Genomic DNA, 21,460 nt, shown 5'->3' on the forward strand with positions numbered 1-21,460 from the left:
AGAGCATAGGCAAAGTACTTTAATATTCCATTAGTGGGAAGAAAGGAGTTTTATGCCTGACAGTTTGAGACCCTGTGATTCTCCATGAACACAGTGAGAGCTTCACAAATCCATCAGAGATGATGCTGTAGAAGCACTTTTTATGTCAGGGGCATGGTCCCCGATGTAGAGATGAAAGGTCCTACCAGGATATGCTCCTTAATCCTCTATAAATCAGGGCTTCCATTGTACCCCATCACTATTGGTACCTACAGATATGCAGCAATGATCTGAGCGAGCCTTTATTCTGCCTGTAGCAGAGATCTAATTTCCCATACATCATCTTGGATTGTTTTGTGTCTGATTTGTCATTCTGTTACTCCTAGGTCACATTGCCATTGTATATCAAAATAAAACAAATGCTTTTTTTTCTAATTATCTATGCTTATAGTGTTTTTCATTTGTTTCATTCCCCGGCCATAAGCTGCTTGATTCTATTTGGAGCTTATTATTTTGTCAGCCTCTCCAAATTACTAGGGGATTTTTAAATCTAGTTTTCAGTGTAATCCTGATGAAAGAGATGGTGAATTTCCATTTTTTTTTTTTTTTTTTAAACAGACTTAAACAATTTATAGAATTTGCTGCGGTAGGTAAAGACCAAAAATCACAGTGTAAAGAAAAGAAAGTTAAGTGTGCACATGTTTCTCCCTTCCCCTCGATGCACCTAATTGTTTGATCTATACGTACATATAATGTGTACCTCTAACTCCTCAAATATATTCCTATATGGTGATGTCCTTGGAGGACAAAAGCACATTGGACATATTTATGCGGGTAAAGTAAAAGAAAACATCCAGCAGTAAGTGGTGGTATTTGAGAATTCCGCAGCAACAATTACTAATAACCTGTAACGGACTTAGCTTATCCCCGCCGCTACGTCCGGAAGCCGCACTTCCGCATCCAGGACCACGTGACCGCACCCGGAGGCGGTCACATGACCACATCTCAGAGGCGGGGATTTTGAATCCCCTTCATCATAAAAACCTCACTCTGGCACTCGCTGAGTGTCAGAGCAACACTTACCTGTTCCTGGCTCCTGTTCTTCGTGGATTGCAGTGTCTTCCAGTTTCCAGTGTCTACCTGTGTGCTGATCTCTGCCTGTTTGACTTCTCTGGTTCTCCTACCCCTGTGTACCGACCCGGCTTGCTGATCATTCTCATATTCTTGTGACCCGTGTACCGAACCTGGCTTGTTGACTCCGCTACCTCCGCTTCACTCCGCTGTACTACATCTTGGGGCTAACCTGGGGACCGCGACCTGCGACTCCTGGCAGCGAAGCCCACCCCGCCTTGCGGCGGTTCTTGGTGAACACCGGGGAGATCGTTAGACTCCGCACCTCAGGTAAGCCAGCGCTAATCAAGATTATTAATATAGTATCCAGAATCTGTTACATAACCCTCTTTTATTCAAATGTTTTTAATACTTAACTGACAGACAACTTCCATTCTGTGTATATTATATGACTGTGAAAAGAGCTGGGATCCTTATTACAGGTATCAGTGGAGGAAGGTTTACAGGTATAAATGAGAGGCATCTCTGTGTGAAGAAATAGATGGAGAAAATTACAGCTGTCGTTAAACTGTAATGTGACCTGGTTATTTATTAGCACCAAATGGTCGCATTATTTCCTGTCTATCTCACCTAGGTAAAATACGGACTAAAAACCCAGATAGTTTAGCAGGTCAAATCCAGGATAATAAGGGCGGATCTATCTAGATTCCTGTAAGGTATGTTATACATACATGTATAATTCTCTAAATGACTACACTGCTTTTGGACCAGATGAAGCACAGATCTGAAGGTAAATCGTGTATAGTGTGTACAGATGAATCGCCATACTGATCGGGACTTTTATTTTATGTCGCTGGTAAAATTGCAAATAATATTATATTGTTTGAAATTTCATGTAGTAAGTGTGGGGAGTGTTGTTTCTGATAAGAGTATGTCAGTTAGTTGTGATTACTAAAGGGTGACATAATTAATCAAATTGCTTTGCAAATGACACTAGTGAGCTATAAAGTGTAAAATAAAAAAAAAATATATCATATATATATCTCTATATCTCTATATCTCTATATCTCTATATATATATAAATATCTATATATAAATATCTATATAAATATCTATATATATATCTATATATAAATATCTATAATATAAAAGCCTAGCGGCGTGTGTTAGTCTGTGTGTGGAACAAGCTGCAGCACCACCTGCTGGGCAGAGTTATACACTGACCTACAAAATTCTTAGCATTATCTAATATATAAAAGTAAAAGCCTAGCGGCGTGTGTTAGTGTGTGTGGAAAAAACTATTTTCTCAGAAAGGGCTCATACAATTGACCTGAAATTTGGTATGCTGATAGTATTTGACAAAAAAATTAGAATAGTGAAGTCAGTTAACTTGCATCATCCCCCCTTCCCCCCCGTGGGAAGGGTAGTAAAGGCTAAATTTACGAGTTGAGGGCTCAAACTCATTTTCATGAGGTAATTTTACCTCATGAACACACATTAAAAAGGGCGCTTGCGTCGGGAAGTAACGCTCTTCCCCTGAGGAGGCCTGGGCTAGGCCCAAATGCATGACAAGAACCTTTTTAAGACCTTAAGTAGCTTGATTTGACTAGAATGCATGAGTATCATGCACGGGTTAACCATAATATATATATATATATATTATACTGAACAAGGTGGGTGCAGGATAAATCGGCATAAGGATGTGATACAAGTCTCTGGGTTGGTGTCCAACAATAGTGCAATTAAACCAGTTCACAAATCCAAATGCTAGACAGAGTGTTCAAACGTAACAACCACTGATGTGCAGAGTCAATTTCTGATGCCGCAATCTGAGATGTAATTGCTACCCATGTGGAGCTTACTAGACAGAAGTAACACAGCTTATAATTCTCCAATCATATGTCAACAGAAGGACAGGGATAAGTGGAAGATGTGTGCAGTAGTACAGTTCACCAGATAACAAATCAAATAGGTGGGAGCGTACCAGAAAGTAATATAAAACCAGCTTATCTGTATCAGGGTCTCCGAAAGGAAATCTCGGCTCCGTCTGGTGTGTCAGGAACAGGCAAGACAGCAACACCCGGATGGAACGGTTAAGGAATCCGTAGAATGGCGGGAAAATTACTGACCTTCTGAGCTGAGATTGGAGACTGTTAGCGGTGATTGTATGGGGACGGCTGCCCGAGGCTAAGAACTACTGTATTTGCTGTCTTGCCTGTTCCTGACACACCAGACGGAGCCGAGATTTCCATTCGGAGACCCTGATACAGATAAGCTGGTTTTATATTACTTTCTGGTACGCTCCACCTATTTGATTTGTTATCTGGTGAACTGTACTACTACACACATCTTCCACTTATCCCTGTCCTTCTGTTGACATATGATTGGAGAATTATAAGCTGTGTTACTTCTGTCTAGTAAGCTCCACATGGGTAGCAATTACATCTCAGATTGCGGCATCAGAAAATGACTCTCTGCACATCAGTGGTTGTTACGTTTGAACACTCTGTCTAGCATTTGGATTTGTGAACTGTTTTAATTGCACTATTGTTGGACACCAACCCAGAGACTTGTATCACATCCTTATGCCAATTTATCCTGCACCCACCTTGTTCAGTATAATCTGTTAACATCACCATTGCGCCCTCCTTCTGTTGTACCTATTATATCTATTTTCGGCCTTACCAGCCAGAGTTTTGAAGGAAGGCTGCCTCCTCACGTGGAAGAGGTGTACCTGTGGGTTTGATTCTATCACTTCATTTATACAATACTGCATTGAGCGCCAGTGTTTACATCTTGTTATCTAATATATATATATATATATCTAATATATATATATATATATCTAATATATATATATATATCTAATATATATATATATATATATATATATATATATATATATATATATATATATATATACATACACACACACACACACATATATACACATACATACATACATACACACACTTGAACAATTGTATGGTATACCTCTTAAATCTGTGTGTCTACACACACACACACACACACACACACACACACACTGCTCACCCAAATGGAGTTTGCCAGTCCACAATAAAACAAACTATAGAACCAAGAAAAAGGAGGAAAAGCACAGAGTTTAAATACACAACTTAAATAATAATATATTAAACTAATTCATGGGACATCACAGAAGGAAAGAAAACAAAATCCTAAAATACAATTAAATTTATTGAAATACTTACAACACATAAAAAAAACCATTTACTTTCCAGAGTTAGTTGTTATCAAGCTGCTCTCATATATATAATGACAATGAATATATCATAAAGAGTATGTCCTCACTCTAGGACCACATCACTGTTATAACTTGTCTGCATCTTTGTGACAGACATTGTTTTTGAACAAATAGGAGACTAGGTCAGTCTCTAGCGTATCATCAACAGTAATTAGAAAGGACTTGCATATGTTAAAACTTGTATTAGGCAGAGTTAAAACAAGCACTTGTTAGCATATATGATCTACGTGTTTTAAATGTGCATCTGAGAATAGGACACAGTTCTTTATTTGATCTTTTTTTTTTTTTTAAAGTCAAGTTCCAATATATTAGAGCAACAACTTGTACAGGAAACAAAATAGTAACAGTCCTGAGATATATTTATTTCCCAGTGCCAGTATTTCCCAGTGCCAGTTTCATTAGAGGATATCATTTCCCTCTTTTATCGTAGTTCTATAGATTTCGTGACAGAAGCACTGGGAGAGTGGTGGGTGGCAGATGTGTATGTCCCAGGCTGTCTTGTGTGCGCTTTGGAAAGCCAGGGAAATTGCTTGTGTGTGGGAAAGAGCTTCCCAAAAATTGTGCTCCGCTGTAGGAATAGCAGTTATAAAAGAGTCCTTTGGGTTATGAATGGAGAGAGAAGGGCAGTCTCCATTCAGCAGACACATTTCTGTTTTTATGGAGAGCTAGCATTTTGCTTGGGTAATCAGAAGTTGTACCTGATGAGATGCTGTTAAAAGGCTGCTAGGCAGTTCATTCAGTCTCTCTCAGCCTGGGGAGTAGGCCAAATGCCAGTAGAGAGACATTGCAATTTGTGACCAGTAAGTGCTGATATTTTGGGTGTGGGGGTCATAAGGTCCTTCACTTGAGAGTATTAGTTAGAACCTGGACAGGATAGGAATTTTATTTCAGCTTTGTTTGTTTTGATGCTGGTGAATAAATCTAGCTGAAGCGATTTGAACCAAGGCACTGGACTGGTGTGATATATTTAGCTAAAGGGTGTGAACTGCAGCCATCTACCCCAGGAGATTGTACCCCTAACCCGATCTTGCAAGATTTTATAGTTTGCCTGTGTTTTGGTCATTAGTTTTGGTTATTTAGTACTTTTTACTTTGTTGCTTAATCATATATACATTTTCAAAGTTTTGCGCTCACACCAAAAAAGAAGATAGTATGTGGGGGAGGGTATTCGATTAGTTTTTCCGCATCTTCCATAACAAATGTTTTTAAGATTTGTTTGCTCTTGATGTAAATTTCACCATTATTATTAGTGATCTTTTGTAAATTGTTTTGGCAAGAATACTGCTAAGGGTATGAAATTGTTCCTTATGTTGTTTATTTCTATTGGAAAAGTATGAGATCATATGAGAATATAATTTTCTGGCCAGCAACATTTGCTATATATTTGTATTTTAAAGTATTGTGTAATATCTTGTTTTGATGCTAGACTACTTTGAGCTTGGAACAATTACAATAAACACACTTTTTTTGATACTATAAAGTATATTTAATATACAAGGGAGCGCAGATAGGGATCTCTCTAATATACTTTACTAAAGGAGACTTAAATAAACTCTTAGGCTTCCTTGATAGCCTTTTTCAGTAGAGCTGTAGAAATTTTTTGGACAGGGTTGGTCCAAGTCTCATACAAATAAATATACATAGCAGCAATGAGGTTAACTATTTTTACTAAGCAGTAAAGAGCAGATCAGTCTTTCAAGAATCAATATTTGCAAGCAGTTTCTTCAAAGGTCACTCAGCAAAATAACCTATAATAATCTAAACACATGATTTATGATGTAAGGAACAGGCATTGATATCTTTATATATATATATATATATATATATATATATATATATATATATATATATATATATATACACACACATACATACATACATACATACATACAAGTTAACCCGTGCATGATACTCATGCATTCTAGTCAAATCAAGCTACTTAAGGTCTTAAAAAGGTTCTTGTCATGCATTTGGACCTAGCCCAGGCCTCCTCAGGGGAAGAGCGTTACTTCCCGACGCAAGCGGCCTTTTTAATGTGTGTTCATGAGGTAAAATTACCTCCCGAAAATGAGTTTGACCCCTCAACTCGTAAATTTAGCCTTTACTACCCCTCCCACGGGGGAAGGGGGGATGATGGAAGTTAACTGACTTGACTATTCTAATTTTTTTGTCAAATAATGTCAGTATACCAAATTTCAGGTCAATTGGATGAGCCCTTTCTGAGAAAATAGTTTTTTCCACACACACACACACACACACACACACACACACACTAACGCACGCCTCTACACATGTGTGTTCATGAGGTAAAATTACCTCACGAAAATGAGTTTGAGCCCTACCAAATTTCAGCCCTTTTTGAATTTTTTTTCCCCACACACACTAAGAATTTAGTAGGTCAGTGTATAACTCTGCCCAGCAGGTGGCGCTGCAACTTGTTTTTTTTTTCACACACACACACACACAGACAGACAGACGCCACTAAGCATTTATATATTAGATATTTATTAATGTTACAAAAAACTTTTTTTAAAATTCTGTTCATAAAATCATTGTTTCAAACGGCTAAAATAAAATAATAAAAGCAAAACATATGTATGCCAAGTATATGCAAAAAAAAAAAGTTAAAATCAAGAGCTTAAAAATAACACAAAAAAGCAAAAACAAATTTTATTCTTTAAATAGGCTCTTTTTCCCCCAAACAAAAATAGTTTACTGTAAAGCAAGCAGAGTGGTTATTTTCATTTTCTTATAAAACAATAGAAAAACCCAAAAACACCCCAAAAACAAATTGAAGACACATTCTCTTTAGACATTCTTGATTCAAAAACATATATTGTCATTTCAAATCTACCATAAAATATCTACCATTTACAAAAAGAAAACACACCCGCACAGCATAATTTCAATATAAAAAATAAGCAGGAAATAATCTATATTTTTACATATATATATATATATATATATATATATATACACACACAATATATGTACAAAAATATTTTTCCAAAACATACAAGTAAAATAATAATATGCTATCTATAATTAAAATAAATCAATATGCACATGATATATATTTTTTTTATAACATTGTGAGTGATCGCAATATTTACAATCCAGATAATTTGGAAATACTGTTTACCAGAGTGGATATAGGATATTATGTAATATGCAATATAAACCTGTGCTTCATACCTAAGACACAATCAATGTCCTGGCACTGTACATATTTTCTTATTAAAACCCAACAGCTGTTATCATGTTATGAAAATAGTGAAACCTGTCAAACACTGCTGATTTTGCTGGTCTTGTGGAAAATGAAAGAGGTTTTCAACTTGTTGACAATTATAAGTACAATGTTTGAAACATCTCTAACATTTGCCATGTGTAAGGCAAACACAGGCTAGATTAACTATGGAACACACTGGGATATATTACAAATATGTATTTTGCTTATACATGCTCAAAGCTGTTGGTTTGCAGTGCAATATCAGGTAGCAGTGATGTCAATGCATTTATTGTAGACAATACACAGGTCAAATATGTGCAGCATTGATGAACTCGGATTCTACTGATAAAGAAAAGAGAAAAGTAAATATATTAGTTGCATAGCATACAATTTAAAATAAATGTAAAGCTGACACACATATTGTGATATTGCTGGCAATATTTGTTAACTCGCCCCCAAAACAAAAAATTCCAGAGATTCACCCTGCATTTTGCACTACATGGGGGTGGTTGCTGCCTTCCTTTAGCTTTCCTGCCTGTCAAGTACTTGCGCCATAGGGTATGTGATATAAGTTGGCAGAAATACCTGGGAGTTATGATAATGCAGAATGTGGAACAATGCAGAGTCCTCAAGTTTACAGATTGCATACCTATCAAAATTTAGACTTCCGAAAGCGGGACAAAATAAGCTCTGCCCGTTCCGCCCAAACTTCACCCACAAATGGACAAAACTCCACCTACTTCCCTGTTAAGCCACATCCATTTTGTGGTGCGCAAATCCGGAAGTCCTTCCCAAACCTGGACCACAGGGAGGTATGAGACTTAAACGTTTGTCCACTTACACATGACAGTAGGTCATGTGCAACACAAGAATAATCTAAAATGTGAAAGGCTCTTTTATATGGAGCATAAAACTAATTTATTTATATATATATATAAAATCTATCTTCAAACATGCCTTTAAGCAGAACAATAGGTCTTCCACAACTATCTTAAGCCTTGCTGGTTAATTTTTGGAATTTATATCCCTAAATTGTATACTTGCAGCTGTTCTCACTGCTTCTCCTTTTTTGCTCAGTGACCAACTTGTTGCTTTAGGCCAATGTTACAATTTCCCGTGCAAACTTCTTTGATACAACAAATAGAAATAATGCACGAGACAGGCCAGACAACCTTTTCAGTAATGGTTCCCTATTCACTATAACCCTGCAGCCTGAACCTTGCTAAGGAAGTGGAGTAAGACATATTACCACACATGCTACTGAGAAACTTTTTTGTATACACAAACACAGTGCACACAGCAATTCCAAATAATTAAAACAAAACATTTTATTTTTGTAACAGTCATTACAGGACACTACCTTGCATTTCAAAGCATCAAACATATAAAGAGGAATGTATGAGAAAAGGGTAGTTTTCTGAAATGAACGTAAAAAAATACACTTTTTTTATGCTCTTATTGTATTCTAGGCTTAACCATAAACAAATTATACACAATTTAGAAATATCATCCTTACAAAAATACTTATCATGAAAGTGTCCCTTGGAAAGCTAAGCTTTACAATGTTTTATAATTTTTTTTTATTACATTTTGATCTTTGATCATATTGATTGATTCTATCAATACTGCTTACAAAAAAAATTCTGCTATATTGATTTGCTTATATTGGTCAAATATAAGGTCCCTGCAATGCAATACCTGACTCAGAGAGGCTGCGCACACACACTTGTTACATCAGAACTTCTTACTTTCCACAGCTTAAGAGCACCTCCTCATGCTTGTCTATTTATTCTCCTTACAACATATATAATTAGCTAGTCTGCAGCTGCTCCGAGTACATGTACAGAGGCCATTTCTATAGCAATGTCAATGTGCCCAGCGGCTTCCAGCTCTTTAACCAGCCCTTATTGTGATTTATACACACACAATCGACATTCAATCGCAGAGGATACAATAGAGCCAGAAGTAATCTGGACTCTTGACAGGGTAAATTATAAATAATGGGGTAATGAGTAAATAACTGCATATATACATGTATACAGGTGGTCCAAATGGCAGTATGGAAAATTTAAGTGAATGGAATTTGACAGTTTTACAATGAAAGGTAGTAGAAGAAATGATGATATGACATACAACTGTATGCCAACCCCCTCTTCAACCACAACATGTATGAATGAATGTACCACTCTCCCTATGTATTATTAATTATTTTTGAGTGTGTTTGAGTGAACAAAAATCTCATTAATATATTTCTAAAATTTTAGCACATATTCTAGTCAGAAATATACAGAAGTCACGCTAACCATATATACACACATACATCTATCTATATATTAACTTACCATTGGTTAATCATCAGTCCAATGATAATCCTCGTGCTTTTTCTGCCAACTCTTGTCTCATTTCAGTGTGTTTTCTAAGGTTTTGAACTTCATGTGGGAAATTAGTATCCCACACAGAAAGAAACGACTGTATTTCTACAAATGCAGGAAGCACAGGAAGACAAGTAAAGTTTTCGTGAAAGCAAATTTATTTTTACTATACATTCTATTTCCTGGAGACCACACCAACAATAAGAAAAGGGCTTACAAAGAAATCCAATCATCCTACTTCCCTGACTACTTGAAGTATAAGATATAATAGGAAGTGGATGTTTGGACACAAAATGCAATACAAGGGAAGAAAATTAGTGTGAAATATAGGAACAATTTATGGAAATTACTCATTTGCAGTTGCATTTTCTTCTAATTTCTTCCAAATTCATAATACGGGCTAAAGCTGCCTCTCTGAAGGTCATAAGGTCCGACAGATAATTCATGGCAAAAGTGCTGATTGATGACAATGTCCCAGTACTGCAGAGTTCTCACCAGCGCCTATTTACCAGGCGCTCCACCCAGCTGTTTTTACTTACCACCCGGCTCTTGAAGCCCAACAGAGTCCTATTATAATAGAATAAACCATTGTTTCTCCTCTTATAACAGGCACTATGTGAGCACTACAGCCAGCAGTGTGTGTATTAACCACTGACCACCAGTCTAACCAGTCCTGGCAGGTGTGGGTAATAACTTCCAACATTTTTTATTATTGCAAAGTATTACAATTTAATTCATATGCCCAGCGCACAACACACCTTAATATGTAAATTTTATAGACTCTTAAGTATACTAAATATTGATAATATCTCATTTATTAATATATAAATATACAACTGACATATATGTTAAAAACAAGGTGTGGAATGCAGAGTTGTACAGTGAATGGAGGTATCAATGCAGTGCTTTCAACCTTGTTCACCTTTCTGATTTACTCCACAAAGAAAATCTAGGTAGGAGACAAATGTGTTACAAACAGGAGAATAAAATCAATTGAGGCGATTGAACAATGGGTTTCCGTGGTGCTCACAATGCACCTGTGTAAAACCTTCCACTCTTAGAATACTATCAAACTTTCAAACGCCAGGATTGACCTCTGTGGTAGAGAAAACATTATTAAGTGCACTCCTGGCACAAATACCTATGTAACTGGTGCTGCTAAATATAATAATGTATATAGTGTACCTCAATAAACTCACCCGGTATTTCAAGGAAGTCTCTGCAGGTGACCGAGCACTGTTCTGTCAATACATAATAGTGTCTGTTAGCAATACTTGAGTGTCCATGCAAATTGCAATATATTGGACGAACTATAAGGAAACTTAGAGAGCGAATTGGGGAACACATCCGGAACATCTAAAATGGGTATGCCCTACACAGTGTGTTCAAACATTTTGAAGAGAACCATAAATGTAATCCTAAAGGATTGCAATTTTTAGCCACTAGGTCAGTAGGCAAGAATCAGAGAGGGAGGATTTTTTGAGGAAAATTGGGAAGAGACAGCATGGATTTACATGATGAAAACCCTATATCCTGGGAGTTTGAATATAGAGTTTGACATCAAACAGTCAGTAGATATAAGTAAATAGCTAATATGTGCAAAAGGTACCTAACTAGGGTAAAGTGATATATGGAATAGTAAACTTATTTTGAATTATTTGAGGTGTTCATATCAGAGTTACACTTAACCAGAAATACATTCACAGGGTTTCCAACTCATCTATTATGACCCCAGCAATGGAGAGGGGATGGGCCAATAGCACATATATCTCAATAGATAAGTGCTTACTAAAAGAATATTTGAATATCTAAATGAGGCATAATAACATATTTCGCTTACACCTGCTAGATTCATCATAAGAGGTTTTCAGAAGTAATATATAGTAACTCATGACCAATGGGGGTGAAGGAGTTGTGTTACTTTACAAAATTCTGATGATCTAACGTACATAATTAACCTGGAGGCTTATTTGCCTCATATGTTAAACTTGAGTGCTATTTGTGATTAGGCCGCCCACACAGCTGATATTGATTGCAATAAATGGGGGCGGACGCTAATCTTCAGGTGAACACCCAATTAGAGTCAGTATTTATATCACAGACATGTACTACACTACATTTCCTTGAGAAAGTTTGGTTACTAGGATGAAACCCGTTGGAGGATTCATGTTGTAATCATCACACGTCTATGGATAACCAGTGGTTTGTCCTGCCTCCGGAATGGGGATATAAGCGGTGTCCACAGCAGGACTTTAGCAGAGCTTCATTAGTGGTTTGCACTTATGGATATCCACAGACTTGCAATAGGACCGACCTGGAGACCATCCATTACTCCGGACTGTGAGGAACCAGAACAAGGCTACTGACCACGGGCAATTCTATCAGGATCTTAGCAAACTGTATATGCGGCAGGGTTCATGTACTTTGACTAATTTTGCATTGCTGGACAACTTGTGCTGCACTATACATCACTTACTAACAGGCACTATTAGGTATTGACAGAACGGTGCTAAGTTGCCTGCAGAGACTTCATTTAAATACCTAGCAAGTTTTTTGAGGTACATTATACACATTATTATTATATCTGGCAGTTACATAAGTATTTGTGGTAGAGAAAACGGTATTAAGTGCACTCCTGGCGTTTGAAAGTTTGATAGCATTCTAAGAGTGGAAGGTTTTACACAGGTGCATTGTGGGCACCATGGAAACCAATTGTTCAATTGCCTCAATCGATTCTATTCTCCTGTTTGTAACACATATTTGTCTCCTACCTAGATTTTCGTTGTGGAGCAATTCAGAACGGTGAACAAGGTTGAAAGCACTGCAATGATATCTCCATCCACTGTACAACTCTGCATTCCATATATTGTTTTTAACATATAGGTCAGTTGTATATTAATAAATGAGATATTATCGATATTTAATATATTTAAGAGTCTATAGAATTTACATATTAAGGTGTGTTGTGCGCTGGGCATATGAATTAAGCTATTACTTATAGAGAGAACCTGCAGGGGGTTGCTCTTATCCCAAGCAAGCACACAGACCTTTGAAGTGGTGAGTGGCTTATATATTTTTACAAGTATTACAACTGACCCTGCCTGGCTGCTTCTTAAGGCCACCTGGTTGCTTCTTAATGCAACCCAACTGGCAAAATTTTCTGAGGAGAATGCTGTACTGTATACCTGTTTGTTCCCCCCGCTAGTGAAGTTAGTCAAAAAGTGAAATTGGCTGTTGAGGAGGAATCAATGTAGCTGCCCTTTAACTCCTTGCTGGGACTCAAAATGCCACAGAGCATGCGAGACCAAAAGCACTATGTAGGGAGAAATAATACCCGCACCAGGTTAAAAAGGGGTAAGACTTTAGAAATAAAGGAGGGCTTACTCTACTATTTACAGAATTCCAAAGGATTCTGAATTGGGATCTGGAAATCCATTAGTAATGGTGGTCAACCAAGTTCTTTCGTAGCCAAGTTAAAGAAATGGATGAACAGTCTTTTAAAACTAAACTCTATATGCTAGCTGAGATATTCAGTGCACAGGTAGATTAATAATAAATATATTTTAAACATGCTTTTTTACCCCACCAGGTAGCAGTAGAAAAGTTAATTATTTGACAATAGTTTTATTATTAAATTGGGGAGCATGCATAGTATAAAAACAGTTTGAAGTTAACTTTTTAAAGGAATACCACATTACAAAATGCAAAGTGACATTATTATCTTGGTGACAATTATGTATTATTGTTATTTCCCCTTAGGTATGACAATGTATATTGTATGTAACCTTGCAATGTAATCTCAACGTGTACTTTGCTAGATGACATAAGTCTGAGCCTATGCAAGTGTCAATAATCTTTTGAAATTAGCCAGAAAGAGACAGATAAGCATCTCTGAGGAGCTTTTTGCTAAGCAGAGGATGTGGACCTGACCAGCCAAGCCGAACAAGCAGAGGTGTGAACATTCCCGCCTCAGGACATCCCTAGTTCATTGGGAAAGGCCTGTGACATTTGGGAGATCAATCTGTCCTTATTGACAGCTAAACTCCAAAGGTGGGGGTTGAGGGCTATGTGGAAAAAGGTTTAAAATCTTCTGCTTTATACAATAACGTGTGCATTTTCATGAGGGGGTTTATAAAGACTGAAATGTCTCATATTTCTCAACTGTGTTCCCTCACACACATGCCAAGTCTTAACTAGTAAGTAGTGACTCTGGTTTAGTTCCTATAAAATTTTCTGAAAATTATTTGTGCAACATAATATATGTCTGGTTATTAATTTTTTGTAACTAAGCCTTGGAAACATTTTTCAGATTAGATAAATTTAATCTAGTGTGTTCTCCGTGATTCTTTGTGATCTTACGAAGCCCAGGGAGGCTCATGCTACATGTGTACGCGATTTAAGTGTGAAACATTAATAAGTGGTTTTGGTGAACTCAATTAGAACAGATATTACTAGTCTAGAGGAACAGAGGCATGGGGGATGGGAGGCAGATGTGTGCGACAAAAAAATGGAGTGCAGAAAACAAGGTTTTTAGAAAATAACCATCATGCATTTCTTTTATCCCCAGGTATGTGCATCAACTGCTGCAACTCTCCTCCTCTCCTAATCTGGACTTCATCTCATTAATTTGTACGTAACAGGGATTTACCATATATTGCTATAACCTGTGTTGAGTTGCAGATCAGTGAACCATTTTTTATGACATTGAACTGGCACTAATCTAGCCTGAATAAGTCCAATAGTTCCTCCTTTCTCTGATCAGCTGACCAATTAGAACAGATATGACTTGTTCTGAAATCAGTCACACACATGAGGTGGGGGGCAGATGTGTGTTTTTCTCACAAAGTGTTTATAAAATATAGTTAAACAGCACAGTTGAACAAACACTGAACAATATCTGAAGACATACAGAAATAAGCTACATCTGCTCTAACCTGAATCAGACATTGCAACTCGGTATTTTATGCTTTATTTCCCTCAGTTTCTCACCCTTTATTCTTATACACACACCTTTGTCCACATTGCTCCTTCATTACTCCACTTGCCTCTAGTTAACACTCATGAACTTTTTTCCTCTTTATATCATCAGCTATTTATATAACACCACTAATTTCAAACTAGCCTCTATAACTTCCTCTCACTGCCTGTTCCAAAGGATTGAATCTTCTACTCATTGGGGTGGACACTGTCTCAATCTGTTTTTTTCTAGACTATTCTCCGATTTCCTTTACACCCCCTTTCCCCAACTCAGATCATCACCTTATCAGCTACAAGCTCTCCCTCAGTACTTTAGCCTCTGTGCTGTCAAACGTTACCCGCACAAATCTGATCTCTATTAATTTTTATAAGGACAAGGGAAAAGGGGTTGGGGAAGGTCACACTAATTGTAGCACCCCTCGTTTGGGAACAATATATAAGTATATAATTGATAATAAGTTTCCTACATGAGGGTATTCTTCACTCCATTACAATTAGTGTGACCTTTCCCAACCCCTTTTCCCTTGTCCTTATAATCTATACTAGTAATTTTTATTGTCATTTTAGAAATTAAAATAAAGGCTAAGTTTTAGTACTTATTCCACTCCCCAACATAGTGAGACATTTCTGTCATTTGTTGGAGTGATTAGTGCATTACTTTTGAACCACCCTCTTTCCCCTTTTTTCCTTCCAACTCTATTAATTTTTATAAGTTTTCCACCTCTCTCCAACACCTTCTCTCCCCAATTTCTACTTTCTCCACCTCTGATATGACAGTACCTAATTTTTATTAAACCTTAGAAACAGCTCTTGATCAAGTGGCTCCAGCGACTCTTAATACTCTGTCGAATTCTATGTCAGCCGTGGCACACTGAATTAACACCAAATCTTCAAAAACTTTTTCGTAAAAGCATAAGTTCACTGGCGTAAATTTTGAACCTCTAATGATTTTCTCACATACTGATAACTACCACTCCTATCGAAATGCTCTGGACACTGCTAAACATACATACTGTCACAGAAATAGGCAGAAGATTGTAGCTACTTAACAGTATTTGCCCAACTGAGCTAGAGGTGCAGAGTCTAACACATCCCTTGTGTTCACCAGGGACCCACGAAAGAATGTTTGGATTTTGCTGCAAGGGGCGCGCAGGTCGTAGTTCTTCAAGTCAGTTACTAGCAAAGTAGGTAGGTGAACAGAGAATGGTTAGAGAGCCAGAGTTCTAGCTAGCCGGGAGCAAAGTACAGAATTGATATGCAAAGAGGGAAGCCGGAGATCAGAAGCCGAACAGTGCAGAAATCGAAATCCAAGAGAGTAGTCATAATCAAAGCAGAGTCAGGAGCCAGAGGAGAACCGAATGCTGGGAACAGAGTGAAGATAACCAGATGCAGGAAGCAGGAACAAGGAGGAGCGCTGGGGCAGGGCGAGACCTAATACTCTGTCACCCTAATGGTGCCTGCGTCTGTGGCGGTTGGTGATGTCACTGACTCCCATTGGAACTTAGGCATGCACCATAGTTCCAGAAGGATGGCTGGGGAGAAGGCGCCCTGTTGCTGAGATGAAGTGCCCGGCCATGGAAAACAGGCGACCGTCCCTGCGCAGAATCAAGGAAGGCGCCTGAGACATATTTCTTATCTCTAATCTGTGCTCAGGCTTCTAACCCCTAACACATTTTTAATACATTTAAATCTCTTCTCAACCCTCCCACCCCAAATCCTCTGACTATTATCATTGCCCAAGATTTTGCTTCCTACTTCAAGGACAAGACTGATAAGATCTGACTTGAAATGGTATAATTTTCCTCAACAAGCAATCAGCTTGACTCCTTCCCAGTACCCGCTCTTTATTTGACTACACAAATTTAGGTGAAGTATCTACTCTCTTCTGATCTTCCTACTCATCCTCCTGTCCTCTTGATCCCATACCTTCACAAAATTGGTAGATCCCCATCTCCTGTGCTTATCCCACCTCTAACTAATATCTGTAATCTCTCTCTCTCTCTCTCCTGGCATCTTTTTGTCATTATTCAAGCATACCGTGATCACTCCTATTCTGAAAAAACTAAAGTTTGACCCAAACTCTCTCTCAAATTACCATCCCATTTCTCAGCTCTCATGCTCTTCCAAGCTTCGAGAAAAATTGCCTAAAGTAGCCTCACGCTTTCTTTTCTCATAAAACCTATTGAACCCACTACACTCAGTCTTTCATTCTCAACACTCCACAGAGACTGCGTTAACTAAAGGTTTCAATGACTTGATCACTGCTAAATCTAAAAGGCCATTACTCTCTGTTAATTCTCCTGGATCTCCGCTACATTTGACACTGTTGACCCCTCCTCTCATACAAACGCAACACCTAGGTCTTCCAAACACTGTCCTATTCTGGTTCTCATCCTACCTATCCAACTGTTCTTTCAGTGCTATTTTTCTGGATCCAATTTTGGTCCACTTTCTTTAGCAGGTGGAGTAACACAAGGTTCACAAGGCCCTCTGCTTTTCTGTACTTATACTACTTCTCCTGGAAAACTAATAAACTTCTTTGTAGCTCAGTATCATCTCTATGCGGATGATACCCAAATTTATCAATCCTCTACACATCTCTCACCATGTGTTGGCACACGTTGCTGACTGTCTTTTTGCCATTTCATCTTGGATGTCACCTCACCAACTCAAACTAAATTTTAATCTTAAATTATATTCCCACCCACCAACAGACGTTATCTACCTGACATTTCTACTTCTGTTGACAAAGTGACCATAAATCCCACCCCACAAGCTTGCTGCTTAAGTGTGATCCTTGACTCAAAACTATCCTTTGGTCCCCACACTGACTCTATATCTAAAACATGTTACATACATCTAAGAAACATTTCCAGAAAACGCACATATTGCACACAAGATACTGCAAAAAATTTAATTCATGCACTCATCATCTCCCGCATCAACTATAGCAATTCCCTCCTTACCGATCTTCCCCGAACCAGACTCTTACTCATACAATCTATTTTGCATGCAGCGGCTGGATTTATTTTCTTTGCAAATAGCTCTTCCTTTGCTGAGCCACTCTAAGTGTTTACATTGGTTGTCTGTTCTTCACCAAAACCAATATAAAATACTTCTAACAACATAAAAGGCCATCAACATCTTCTCACTTTCACAAAAATATCTCTCAACTAGACACCTTCATTCTGCATCTCTCATCCACTCTAATTACATACTCCCATTCCCGATTACAGGAATTTTTTCAGGATGCACCCACTTTGTGGAATTCCTTCCCCTGCACAAGACTTCTTTTAGTCTTCTAACCTTCAAGCGTTCTCAGAAAACTTAACTCTTCAGGCAAGCTTATAAAATTCCTCAGCCACCATAATGTAATCTATTACCAACCTTTACACATTTAGACAACAACCCATAGATCAACACTGTTATTTGACTGGATCATATAGCCCACTAAGCAATTTTTACCTTTGCATTCTGGATGGACCAATATGCAATATGTAGCACTTAACCTCATGTATCAAAATCCCCTTTTCCCATATACTGTAAGCTTGCGAACAGGGCCTTCTTACCTCTGTCTGTCTGTATTAGTCAGTATTATTTTATTACCGTGTTTGCTCCCAATTGTAAAGCACTACAAAATTTACTGGCGCTAAATAAATGATGATGATGACAGTAACCATAAGACTAAGTTTGGTAAACTTGGCATCACTGCTCCTTTGCACAGCAGGTTTTCCATAAAAATCAGATGTTATGACTTTTCACAGTTATCTACCCAGGATGGTAAAGGGTCTATGAGCATTGCAAGAACAGAGCAAAATCTTAAAAAATAGTGATGTTTATTGCTCAACAATTGCACTTAGAATATACTTCCAAAGCAAATTGGAGGATCAACCCCTCTCCGCCAAGGCTTCCTTAGGTCTGGAAGATGGTAGTTAGATGCTAGTATAGCAGTCTCCCTGCTGTCACAGCCAAAGCTCTTTGACCTTTAGGGGCAGGGCACATACAGAATTCTTTGGAATCGTTTTGGTGCTACTGCTCTCTGGCCCCAGAGTGGGGAACCAGGTTGTAGCAGCCGAAATACAACCGGTCCGTTTCTCCCACACGCCAGCAGGCTTTCAAGCAAGTCATGCACAGAGCTATCCTGGGGGTTTCCAGCACTGCCTTCTTCTGTTCACTGCACTCGGAAACAGGGAAGGCAGCCTAACACTGGTTATGTCTGAATCTAGCAGGACAAGACTGAGTTTTAAACACATTTACAACATTATTGTTATGTTGTTAAAGTGCACTGCATCAACATTGCTAAATAAGTTATGTTCAGCAGCATATGTAGGTTGTGGAGGAAAAAGTGCCTCACCACATGAAGCTCAGAAACACAGTATACAGTGAATTAAATGCTAGAGAGCTATGGTATTGTATAAGCTTGTGGCCACCTCATTCTGCATTGGCCTAGTGGGAGTGAGTAAACACTACAATCTCCAAGAGACTTTAGCTAGGTACATTGTACAGATTTTTCACCAGATTATCATGCCAATCACACAATAAATGACTGTAAGGTATGATATAACATTACACTCCCACAATCAAGTTTTATTGTGCCAAAGTTCTTCCCATCGTTTTATTTAAATATATAACCGGACTATAAATCTCTGTAAACAATGGAATGATGTTGGGCAAATTCTGAAGTGTGTACGTACTCATGACCAGCAGTGTATGCATATCTCCATAGAGTTTACAGAGTCACGATCTTTTCAGTAGACGATCGTGACAAATGAAGAGCACAGATATGAAGATAAATCATGAAAAATTGTGTAAGTGTGTACGCAAGAATCGATATGCTGATCAGGACTTTCAGTCACTGGTAAAATCGTTAAAGAGATCTCATCGGGAGAAATTTTCTGTAGTGTGTACCTAGCTCAATCATCAAGGGCAGATTCATTCTAGCAAGAGCCTACTTAACAAAACAAATAGGTTGAACAACAAATAAAAAATGTTTTTAAATACACAAATATACCTTTTTGTTGTGTGCAAAGACATCCTAAAACAAGAACAACATTCTTTACACTTCCTTTATCTAAAAGAGAAAAGAAAAATCATTAAAAGGCAAAATTGCATAAACAGCACAGAACACTACATGTAAGATCTCATAAACAGCACACCACTTTACATATGTATTTGTAACAAGGTGCATCTGAGCTTGTGACCAAGGTGTGACTGCATTAAATATCTGTATGTTCACCAGCGACTCATTTTTCTGGAATAACATTGCATATGCCAAAAATACCATAAAATACTGTAAACACTAGTTCATAAAAATATATAAGGTGTATTCTGTAATGGCCTACCAAGCTGAGTTGGAATCATGCATCGTATAGTATCACAGAAACTGGAAATGATTCGTATTGGTCGTCGAGTTGATAGATCAATGAGCAAAATATGTCCTCCACCAGTCCCTACCCAAAGTGCAGTATTTTTCTGTAGAAACATGGTTTTTACTCGAGCAGTATAAGCATCTTCTTTCTTTAATTTTCCCTGCTTCTTATTTTCTTCCCTAAAATACATAAACCATAGTTCATCATAAATGTTACAATGTTTACAATACAAATCATGGTATTATTTTGATTCTAAAACTGCTAGAGTATATCAATGAAATTAATAAATGGGTATTGTAGATACTTCTTGAAAATGTAAGAGAAGTCACTTACTTCAAGAACTGAGCACAGTCGAGCACTTCACATAGCTTTTCAGTCTTCTTATCCCAAATCTCCACATACGGGCTGTACTTTTTTGCCACATAGATGTATTTGTCTACCGCAATAGAAGTGATATTTGAATCACTCAATGATCCATGTGATAATCTAGGATAATAAAAACAAAAATTTTGTAAATTGAGACTTAAATCAATCATTGCTGTGGATAGTTTTATCTTTTCTTTTCATTTACAGATAAAATGTAAGTAAAATACTACTAGAATTGTAAATTAGGTGATCAATCCCCTTTAAATTTATGGAAAATTGGTCATATTTTGGGTTGATTCAACTGAAAGGTGGAAGCTTAGCCTGCATATTTAAGTGATCAATATGACTTGTTTAACAAATTATTAATAGTTGAATTAAAACATTTTCAATAATTACTTTTCAAAATGTTAAAGAAAAAACATTCTGACAAAAGACATTACAGACTCCCATTAAAAATCCAAATGATGCAAAAAAATAGGTGTAGAAGCTACCTTTGATGGTTAAATGTTGTACAACAGAAGCCTTTGAAACGTGTTTTAAATGTACTTAATGCCTTATTTCATCTGCCAAGCTTTTCTCTATCTCACTAACTCCCTGCTCAACGGAATATGCTTAGAGCCTTGGGTACAGTTCTGTTGGAAACACTGTTTGAAACCCAGAAACTCAGCCAGACATACATACAGGTGATAGTGTGCGCAGGTAAATTCAGATCAACCTTATATGTCCAGATAAAATGTAAAAAAATTGGCAGGTGTGGTTAAAAAGCTGTAAAACTGTAGCTCTTATTAGGTAGATCGGAGTTGCCCCTCTTTA

At 37.5% G+C, this 21,460-nt stretch overlaps 1 protein-coding gene across 3 annotated transcripts in view; it reads right to left on the reverse strand.

The window, feature by feature from the left end:
- Nucleotides 1-7,764: 7,764 nt before the first annotated feature.
- LRRK2 (leucine rich repeat kinase 2) overlaps nt 7,765-21,460 on the reverse strand; it is a 173,818-nt gene continuing 160,122 nt past the window's right edge. Inside the window, exons 49-54 of one of the 3 annotated variants that reach the window (XM_075208826.1) lie at nt 20,615-20,767; nt 20,255-20,460; nt 19,924-19,983; nt 11,135-11,176; nt 9,906-10,040; nt 7,765-7,902 (exon numbers count right to left, since the gene is read on the reverse strand). In XM_075208826.1, coding sequence (XP_075064927.1) covers nt 9,919-10,040; nt 11,135-11,176; nt 19,924-19,983; nt 20,255-20,460; nt 20,615-20,767 — 583 coding nt within the window. In that variant the 3' untranslated portion in view covers nt 7,765-7,902; nt 9,906-9,918. Of the gene's footprint in view, nt 7,906-9,905; nt 10,041-11,134; nt 11,177-19,923; nt 19,984-20,254; nt 20,461-20,614; nt 20,768-21,460 lie in introns of all 3 variants that reach the window. The other 2 variants (XM_075208825.1, XM_075208827.1) reach the window with 2 other exon arrangements.

The sequence above is a fragment of the Mixophyes fleayi genome, chromosome 4, assembly GCF_038048845.1.
Source record: "Mixophyes fleayi isolate aMixFle1 chromosome 4, aMixFle1.hap1, whole genome shotgun sequence".
Taxonomy (NCBI): domain Eukaryota; kingdom Metazoa; phylum Chordata; class Amphibia; order Anura; family Limnodynastidae; genus Mixophyes; species Mixophyes fleayi.